Raw genomic sequence first — 10904 nt, 5'->3', positions numbered from 1 at the left:
TTTGTTTGAAATGGTATAGGATCTCCTGCTTGAGTAAGGGGTTGGACTCTAAGACCTCCATGATCCCTTCTAACTCTGCTATTCTGTTAAACTTATGAATTACAAAGAATGTTGTATTAATTTTAAAAGGTAAAAACACTGACAAGTTTAAAGTTAAGAATATACATTAAGAACCATGATCAACACAGTACAAATAACTGACTGAAATTATAAGCTATAATAAACGAAATCAATACTGAGAATCTATTTTAATTGGAACATCCCTTGAAGTTAGGAAAAACCCTAATTTTGAATGAGGTACAAATCCATGTATTAAGACATAATACAGAATGGTTTCCAGTTAAAATTGAATTCTATATCAGTTTTATTTTTAAATTATGTAATTATCAAAGAATATACCCACAATTTGTTCAGCCAGCCTTCTAAGGGAGGAATCAAACAGCCTTTCCAGTAAGAAGCATATCATATCTTGTCACAGTTATGAAACTAATTTAGTGGACTTTGAAGGGATATATGGTTTAATAAAATTCAGTAAAAATAACTTTAAAATCAGTTGCATTCTGCTATGTTGAATAATTGTGAGCATGACATTGTTAGCAGATAATTTCATTGTTAGTTTCATTCCTGTCATTTTATTTGACATAGTGTGACTATCAAGTTTGTAAAGCTACTAAAAATAAATATCTCAATATGTAGTTGATATAGGAGTGAAAGTATCAATACATATTTTAAATGATTCCATAAGAAAGCTGCCTAGTCTTGATGGTTTACAATTACTCGTATAAAAATTACTTTTTTGATCTTATCCATGGTCAAAGGAATGCTGGTACTGAACTTTTTTTTGTTTTAGTTCTTAGTTAAACTTTTAGTTCTTTTTTATACTTTTGTTTTAATAAATAAATAAAACCAAAATATCAACTTATGGTACAAATTCATCTTGCTTGCTTTATTTTAACTTGAATGTATTCTGTGAATGAAAATGGAGTAATGGCATTGAAAGGAGCAAGAAAAATATTGACTTTCATTGAAAAAATTAATTTGGTTATAGAATTAATTTTCTTGGCTGAAATCAGTTACTTCTTTGCTTCCTTGAAGGGCATTGAGAATCAATCTCATTACAAAAAGACAAAATACCAATAGCAATGTAGCAAAGCATCTAATGCAAAAGATTAAAACTGTTTGAGCAAGTTTTAGGATTAGGGTTTGGAGCATATTTGAAATTTTAGAGATAGTTATAGGCCTATCCCTATCCCTAACCGTAACCCTAACCCTAACCCTTTCAAAATAGTTGCCATGATGGGTAGGCCAATCACAAAAGAAAATGCAAATTGAGTTGTTCTTTATCACTAATCAAAACAAACAAGGTTGCTTTAACCTTTTTTATTTTCTAAAAGGGCCAAGGTGTACACAAGGGCCAAGATTTAGCAGTTATTTATTTATTTATTTAGATTAAGTGTAAAAAAATGAAATCACGCACAAGGGGGACTTAATGTCTGCTTAATTTCACCAAATATTATTCTTAAATTAATTTAGTTCTACTCAGGTAAATGAAATTAGGGGTCAATCCATAATTAGCAGCGATAGTGTGGATATTATTTCCCCATGGATTTTTCTAAACACCTTTAGTTCTTTCGGTTGCAGAAACCATGACAATGATTCACCTATATGCCTATATTTCAAGAATGAAGTCAGAAGATAATGTTAAGAAATATGCATTACTGCATACAATAGTGGGATTGGTATTGAAGAAACTTCAATTAAGCATAATTCCTAAGTTTCTGTTAGCAACCAGAGTTATGTGCACATAGTTACATATAAAAGAAGCTTCTATACTGCTCACTTCAATGAAAGGATGGGGCAGAACTACCCTGGCCTCTTCCCACTAAATAGTTAATCAGTACAAAAATAGGGTTTTAGGAAATAGGCACTGAGGGCCATGGCCAGTATTCTTTATTTCCATTGTCCATTATTTCCAAACTCAGTAGCATGAACTGTTCTTTTTACCTCCTCTAGCTGCTGTAGCAAATTTTCTCTTTCTTCATCAAAGTCTGTATCTAATGAAACTAGATTGTCTTGAAGACAAAGCCTGAAAAACAGTAACCAAATAAAAGCACCTTATTCTTATACGGAGAAAGAAGCCATCAAGCACAGTTTGTCTTGTGTTATTTTACATACTTTGCACCAGCATTTTTCTTTTTTAGAAAAATCGAGTTATCACAGTTGTATAAAAATTCCAACAGAGAGATTCTATATAATTTTTTTTCACAAGTTAATTCCTACAGAGAACTAAAAATACAAGCACTCGCACCATTTGCTTTTGATGCTATATATTCCTATACGGACAACACAATAATGGGTTTTCTTAATACTATAGATGAGCTAAATCTTGTTGCAAGATGTAATTATAGGAATTTTAGGGGGGGAAATCAGACAAATTCATTGTGGATAAATCCATCAGTGATAGTTAGCTATGATGACAGGATACTACTACTCAAGAATCAAAGGCAGCAGCTTCTGAATACCTGCTGCTGGGAAACTGAGGGAAATCTATCCTATTTGTATGCTTCTCACAGCATTACTGTACAAATTCATAAAAATGTAAATCTAACAATAGGTTAACTGCAAACAAATCCTTTGGCTTCTGGAAAAAACAGGGCCAAAACACAAGGTATAAATTAATATTCCCCTTACATCTTTTGCATCCTAAAGTCACAAATGGAAATACACAACACAAATTAAATAAACTAATATGGTATTAGAGAAACACTGGACATTACATTCACACTGGATTTGCCATTAACCAGAATTACCTTGAAGGCTTTCATAAAAAACAGAAAATTTAACATTTAAACAGTTGAGTTCTACTTCATGCTCAGCACAGAAATCCAAATTAATTAATTGATTAACCACTCTTCTGTGATATGATAATCTCTTAAACAGATAAAAGTATTAGCATGTCTCCCTACCAGTCATCTCTTATCAAAGCCTCATATATCTAGTACTTTACATCTTTCTTCATAGGACTCATGTTTTTAAAATGTTAATCATACTCATGATTATTCTTTAAACATGTTCCAAATTATCTGAAGTGTGGTGCCCAAACTAATATATAACTTGAAATGGGGTCTGACCAAAGCTGAATGAAAGGGATCAATTACTTCCCATTAGTAGAAAATTATACATAGTGCTGTCTGAAATTTGCCTTTCTGATTGCTGGTTAATATTCACTTTGCAATCAACTATTATTCCAAGATCTTTTCCATAGGTACCATTATTGATTTTTCTTTCCTAAGTAAATAACTTTGTACTTGTCATTGGGGAAGCTGGTAGGCAATAGATGCGTATTAGATAACTTTCCAAAATCAATCAAAGGTGAAGAGCACACATGTCTAGGTTTACTGTACTCATTTTCATGTTAAACATTACATGTTAAAATGTTACATGTGAATAGCAAAATCCAACTGTATGGAAGGAGAATTTATGCTGCCATCTCCTGTTTAAAAGGATTAAGTAAGAAAATGTTGAAAAGCTTTTTCACCAACACATTTTGCACATTGTACAAAATCATGATTTGTCTTAAAATCTGGTTTGTTGAACAAGTTATTGCATCCCAGTTCATAAATGATAAATCATGCTTCATAAAATACATCTTCTAAGTCAACGTTTTACAAATTAAGCTAATAACTTAATTTGAATGTAAATCATATTCTAATTACTGTTTGCTATATTTTAAATCCTTTAAAATCCAGTCAGAACTTGATAACATGAAGGCTTGCTTTCTACAATATAAACTTATATAAGCAACAAAAGAGATAAAAAACTCAAGTGCAATGGCAACAGAAAAGTACATCTTGCTTACGTTTTTTTAATAAGCTCCTCTTTCTCAGCCTTTTCCCTCTCATACTCTTGTATTAGATTTTTGATGGTTTTTAACATTTCTTGTAACTCCTTTTTCAAATCAGTAACAATCTATGAAAAATACAAATAAAACAGTAGTATAAATGGTAACTATATAAAAAGCTCTTTTTATATTGATACTGGTAATTAATAAAAGTTCATATTGCTCCTATTAAAGTATTAAAGCACTGAAATACACAGAGTCCTTGGTTACAATCAGAAATGTGGGGAATCACAATCCCATGATCAAGGATCACTGAGGGCCGGATTGGGATAAAATGACTGGAGGGGCACTGCAATGGCCAGAACTTTGAGGACTGATCCTAAGTACTATTCATTCAGTACCATCATAACTTTGAACAATCACTGAACAAGTGGTCGTAACCTGAAGATTACATACAGTATTTTTCGGAGTATAAGATGCTCTGGACTATAAGACGCACCTACCTTTTTTGGGGAGGAAAACAAGAAAAAAAAATCTTCCTCTGCCTCCCAGCATCCATTCGGTATTCATCTGGCCCGTTCACCATGGCCCGTTTGCCGCAGTCTGTTTGCCGCCAGCCATTCGCCACTGCCACCCGTTTGCTGCGGCCAGTTCGGTGCTGCCACGGCCTGTTTGCCGCCACCCGTTTGCTGCCACTGCCGCCGTTTGCTGCCACTGCCGCCCGTTTGCCACAGCCCTTTTGCCACCGCCGCAGCCAGTTTGGCGCAGCCCGTTTCCCACAGCCCATTCAGCACTTCCCATTCACTGTGGCATGTTGACCAGCACCGCAGCCCAGTCAGCGCTGCCCGTTCACCATGGCTCATTCACTGTGGCCCATTTGCCACTGCCGCAGCCCGTTCATCGCTGTCCATTCACCATGGCCCATTTACAACGGCCCGCTTGCCACCGCCATTCTAGAATAGCTGATTGGCGCCACACCAACGCAATCCCACCGCTGCAACATTTACTGTATAAGACGCACCAAAATTTTCACCCACTTTTGGGCGGAGGGGGAAGGGCATCTTATACTCCAAAAAATACGGTATAATTTGGATGATAAAGTTTCAAGTCACGGTTTAAAAAGCTGATACTGAGTCTGGGATCAAGCAACCCGCCCAAAACTCCTTTCTTCACATGCTAACTTTGATATGAAAACCCTAATTTAAACTAATCCAGAGCTTAATATCACATGCAAACTGAGATGAAGTATTAGCTGTATATCTCCACCCTAGGCCAGCCAACTGATGCTATGGAGATTCTAACTCAGGGACTGAAAGTTTTGGGGATTTGGATGGGGATAAACAGATTTCCTCTTAACCCTTCCAAGACTAAGTGGTTTAGGGTGTTAGGACCTCTTGAATCTCGTAATTCTCCATCCCATTCCAATATCCCAGACTGAACCAGCATAAAATTTTGAGGGTTAGGATTAGGCTTAGGGTTCCTGTCCAAAGAGCAGGTGGTAGCTATGGAAAGGAGGTACTTCTTAAATTGGGGTAATGAGCATAGTCAGTCAGGCTTTAATCACCCCTGAATGGATTACTGCAATGCTCTATATGAGATTGACCTTCAATTGACCTTTTTAAATGTTATCTAATTCTGGGTTTTATTTAATTGACCAAACTAAGTAACAATTTTAATTAGCAATTTTATGATGTTTGTGTGTCTATATTTTTCTTGACTGTACACCGCCTTGAGTCCTACGGGAGAAAGGCGGTATAGAAATATAATAAATAAATAAATAAATAAATAAATAATATCCAGAATCTTCATTTGGTCCACAAGTTATGGATTTGTCTTATTATGCTAATATTACATATTTGTTCTGCAAGCTGCACTGGGTCTGTTTGCTGCCAGCTACAATTCAAGTTGCTAGTTATTACCTATAAAGTCCTACGTGGCATTGGGGCAGGTTATTTGAAGGACTGCCTTGTTCCCAGCATTTCTACCAGTGGTGGGTTGCTTCCGGTTCTCCGGTTCAGGATAGCCAGTAGTGGAAATCTTGATAGGAGAGCGAACCGGTTCGCTCCGAACGTCAGTTGGGCCCTCCCACCCACCCCCGTGTTATACCTATCTTTATTTCTTTTGTTTTTAGCTCAGCTGTAAGATGTGGCAGAGTTGATTGCCATGCCTCAGCTGTTTTTTTATTCAATGCGCTTGCGCAAAGCACAAGATTGGCGCCCCTGCGAGCGCGAGCATGCACGCGGCGATCGCATGCAAAGCACCTGCGCGATGCGAACCGGTGGTAAAACTGGTTAGAACCCACCACTGATTTCTACCATTCCCTACCCATTAGTCTGGGTAGAAGGAGAGGCAGGTTTTGCATCCTGTCAATCAGACTCTCATCTAGTAGGGCCCAGGAAGCATGACTTTTCCATATCGGCACCTGCCCTCTGTAACACTACACCATTTGAGGTATGGATGGCCCTGACTTTGCTCAACTTCTAGAAATCCTTAAATTCATGTTACTAGTAAATAGTGTTTTCAGGGTTCACTTTGTGTTAATGGCCAGAAAATATGTTTTTAAATCATTGTAAGCAACCCTGAGCCACATTTGGGAGATAGGCATATATAAATTGTTATTTACATTATTTTATTGTATTGTATTATTTTATTTTACTCCTAACTGTGGGCATTGCAAGGTAACAATCTTCTTGGCAGAATTCACAATGATATGAGATACAGATCAGTGGTGAAATGTAGGCCTCTGACACTCAGGCAACTCAGCTGGGATCATCAGAGGCTTTTAAAAGAAAAAAGGCTCTGCCAATCAGGCAACTCAGATGGGATCATCAGAAGCTTTTAAAAGCATTTTTTCTATAACCTCTTCAGCCGAAGAGGTTGTAGAAAAAATGCTTTTAAAAGCCCCTGACGATCCCAGCTGAGCCGCACAATCATCAGAGGCTTTTTTTTTATTTTTAAAAGCACTTTTTTTGCCTGAAGAGGTTGTATCTCTTGAGCGATCTGGTCTGAATCGGGAGGATTTCACCCTGAATACAGATGACCCCAACGCTACCAGCCTTGTGGAAGGCTACTATTGATTTCTAGAGCTCTGGCCTGGATATATAATATGAGACACTTTTTGAGATCTTTAATTGGCGATCTAGTCTAATTGATCTGTTGTTTTTTGAGAAGTGGTTGTTGTTTCTTATTTTTGATCACTGTCTATTGTTTCTTTGATAGATGGGTAGCCTTACAAATTAAATAAATTTGTAAATAAAATGTTCAATATTTAATCCCCTGATGCACTGAGATGCAGTCTACCTAGGACTGTACTTATATTTATTTATTTATTTTATTTATTTATTAATTAAATTTCTATACCGCCCTTCTCCAAATAGGACTCAGGGCGGTGCACAGCCAAGATAAAAACAAAGCATACAAAATTTAAGAACAGTATTAAAATAATTAAATATTTTGGCCGAAATTAAGATAACCCAATTTAAAATCAATTTAAAATTTAACTCAGGCCAGCCCATATAGTCTCAATTCATTTTATACCAGAAAAAGACAATGCTCAGTGGATATGACTTTGAAATGGCATATTACCAAAGGCACAATTCAACGTACCTGATTATGATGTGAAACTTTCTTCTGTAAACGACATAGTATTTTAAGCAACTCTTCAAATTCTTTCTTCTTTTCCGCAACCTCATTTTTTCTCATCTGAAGTTTTTTCTGAAGTTCTTCAATCTACAGTAAAACCAACCTTAATATAGCTAAAATTGTTACTTGTACATTATTTAGCACTTTCTATGGAACCCTCCAGCATTGTTGGAGTGATATTAAAACAGATAAGAATTGGTTCACAAATGTTGGGATTTAATTCATGGATATATTTTAGCAAATTATATAGAGGCAGCCTAGATTTAAGATAGGAAAATCCCTAAATTATAATGATCAGAAATGTTTTATATTCACATGACCGAGCAGAAGTTTTTCATGTATAAGGCTTCACATTCAATTCCAATATACTACACTATATGGGTAGTTTAATTTTAAACCGTGGAGGACTTTTCTGAAAACCCACTGGATGGATGGCCCCAAGACTGATGCTTTCATTAATGCAGGGCTAAGTTTCAATTCCTAAAACTGTACCTGTAGCTCTAACGATGCTTTATTTTCTTTAAACTGAAGGGCTTCTCTAGCCATTACTTGCTTTAGGTCTTCAATGGCAATCTCTTCCAAGGCCGTTTCATCTTCCTCTTTTTTTGTCATATTACGAAGTTCATTTATTTTAATGTTCATAGAATGCCTTGCAGCCATTTGTTGGTTTACTAATTCGACAATTTCATTATATTTCTCCCATCTTTGATCTTGCTCTTTACTGCCAAAACAAAATTTTGAAGAAATCTTAAAAATGACAGTAAACAACGTAAGCCAACATTCATTCATTCATTCATCCATTCATCCATCCATCCATCCATCCATCCATCCATCCATCCATCCAGTTAACTAACTAGTTACTTAGTTAGTATGCCAGCCATTACCAAAGGCTCTGGATAGCTAACAATCAAGATTAGCACAAAATAAAAAACTACCCCTTAAAATAATAAAGCCCTTAATATAAACAAAATTGTTATCATCAAAATATAAACCTTAGTATATAAACAAAATTGGCAGCATCAAAATAATGTGCAGAAAACATATAAACTTAAGTGCCCTTCAGTTTCAATCTTCATTCACAACACGCCCTTCTGGTATGTCAGATGGAACAACCAAGGCTCAATTACTCTTAACTCAGTAGGGAAGGAGAAGATCAGACAGAATTACAAAATATGGGGAGGGGGGATAACAATCCTAGACAATCCTTTATTTGATCTGATTCAATGGGCAAATTAATTTGGAGAAAGTACACTCTCGGATAATCTGGTCCAGAACCATGTAAGGCCTTCAAGGTGACAACAAGGATCTGGAAGCCAAATGGTAATCAATACTTTCCCAAAGGGGTGGATTCATCCAATTATACTGAACTGGGATGCTCACTGTTGTTCGACTATCATACTTTGTACCAGTTGTACCTTCCAAATACTTTCTAAAGACAGCCCTATGAGGAACACATTATAAAAACCAAGTAAGATATGTTTAAGATCTGATCGACTACATATCCCCCTATTGTTTGAGTAGGAGCTGTGAATCCAGGATCCCCCAAGTGCAAACCAACTCTGAACATAAGAATACCAATCCATTCAGTCAAAGATAGTATTTCTTGGAATCATAAACCCAAAGTCACTTTTCTTGCACGAATTCATTTTGAGTCTGTTTTTTCTCATCCAGACCCTAACAACTTCAGAGTATTGGTTCAGCTTTCTAGTGAATCACCTCTATGGTCAAGGGCTGATATATACAGGTAGGTTATCATCATCTGGTACCTTGATAATATCAGATACTGAAAACCAAGTCCTCTGGAAGGAGTAGTACCACTACAAAACAACACTCACTACTACAATCTTGCCAAGGCACTCCAGAAGGATACCATGGTAAATGGTACTAAAACTATTGAGAAATCAAGGACTTGAAGGTTGCACCCCTCTGATCCTGGTCTCTAAAGGTCATCAACAAGTGTGATCAATGTAGTTTCTAGGCTATATGCTAGCTTGAAACCCACTGCCAAGGGCCGATAACATTGTTACATCTCTATAGCATGCTATGCAAATAAGAAACACCACAAATATTAAAAATAACTTTCCTCAACAGTTATACTTATTAAATTTAGCAGAAATAAAATAGAGTACTGTCTCTCAAATGCACATATTTCATAAACACTGAAACACTAATTGTTGAAACTTTCAGTTAGAGATGTTCCATGTTATTTTTATTTTGTACAAGTTCTTTTAGATAAGTAAAATAACAGTAGAGAATATATGGCCCTTAGGGTAAGGAACTGAATATTACAATTGTTCATTTTACTACATAGTGCCTACCACAGTGTTTCATTTTGTTCTTCAGAGAACATTTGCTTTGTGTACACCTCTTGTACTGCAGCAATAGTTTCATTCATAGAAGCCTCTACTTCTCTTAACTTCTTAAGATGAAACCGATGGGCAGCAGCCACAAGTTCTAAAATAAGGAATTTTAAAACAGAAAGAAATAAAATATTAAATCCATTTTCAATTTTTTATAAATTACTAGATCTCTGTGATAACTTGAAGTGCCAAATGAATCATCCAGAAATTATAGAAGTCATAGGGAAACAAGGCCCAGATAAAGCACTGACTCTAAAGGCTAGCCAAACTGAAGTGGTACTTGGATTGAATCATCATTCTATCTAGATATTTCAGTTATATTGCATAGATCTGTTTCCACAGAAACAAGTCCTTGAAAATACTGATGTCTTGAAAGCTGGAATATAAAAACATAAACTTATTATTTGCCAGATAATATTGAACAATCTATTAACTCCACATATGGAGCTTCAAATAGATGCAGTATGATGAACAATGTTTCGTGTTCCATGAATTTCTTGACACTCTTGTAAAGCAAAGTTATTTTTCCATATTCACCTTCACTTATTCTAATACTCTTTGGCCAAGGATTTAAGCAAACAAGCAAAGGATCTATAGGTATATTCCTATACTTCCAACATTTGGAAAATCTTGCTAATATGTATGTATGTATGTATGTATGTATGTATGTATGTATGTATGTATTTATTTATTTATTTATTTATTTATTTATTTATTTATTTATTATTTATTTATTTATTTATTTATTAATTATACTGCCCCTCTCCAACAGGACTCATGGCGGTGAACAGCCATGGCAAAACATAACATATAAAATTTAAAAGCAATTTAAAAATATTAAATAATTTTGGCTATCCATTTAAAACAACCCGGATTAAAACCAATTACAAATTAAAACTAAAGGGATGGGATCAAGCCAGCCCGGCTAGATGAAATAGATGTGTTTTCAGGCCCAAAGAAAAGTCCGGAGGTCTGGTATCGTGCGTATCTCTGGGGGTAGGTCATTCCAGAGGGCAAGTGCCGCCACAGAGAAGGCTCTCCCCCTGGGGGTCGTCAGCCGA

At 35.8% G+C, this 10904-nt stretch overlaps 1 protein-coding gene across 1 annotated transcript in view; it reads right to left on the bottom strand.

The window, feature by feature from the left end:
- Positions 1-10904, bottom strand: part of CCDC175 (coiled-coil domain containing 175) — a 39685-nt gene that overhangs the window by 20482 nt on the left and 8299 nt on the right. The window contains exons 4-8 of the mRNA XM_070931635.1: positions 9802-9937; positions 7976-8204; positions 7448-7570; positions 3860-3969; positions 2005-2086 (exon numbers count right to left, since the gene is read on the bottom strand). Of these exons, the coding sequence (XP_070787736.1) occupies positions 2005-2086; positions 3860-3969; positions 7448-7570; positions 7976-8204; positions 9802-9937 (680 nt within the window). The remainder of the gene's footprint in view (positions 1-2004; positions 2087-3859; positions 3970-7447; positions 7571-7975; positions 8205-9801; positions 9938-10904) is intronic.

The sequence above is a fragment of the Pituophis catenifer genome, unplaced genomic scaffold (assembly GCF_029215685.1).
Source record: "Pituophis catenifer annectens isolate HBS135680 unplaced genomic scaffold, rPitCat1.0.hap2 SCAF_1, whole genome shotgun sequence".
Lineage (NCBI taxonomy): Eukaryota > Metazoa > Chordata > Lepidosauria > Squamata > Colubridae > Pituophis > Pituophis catenifer.
This window is presented reverse-complemented; position numbering and strand designations above follow the sequence as displayed.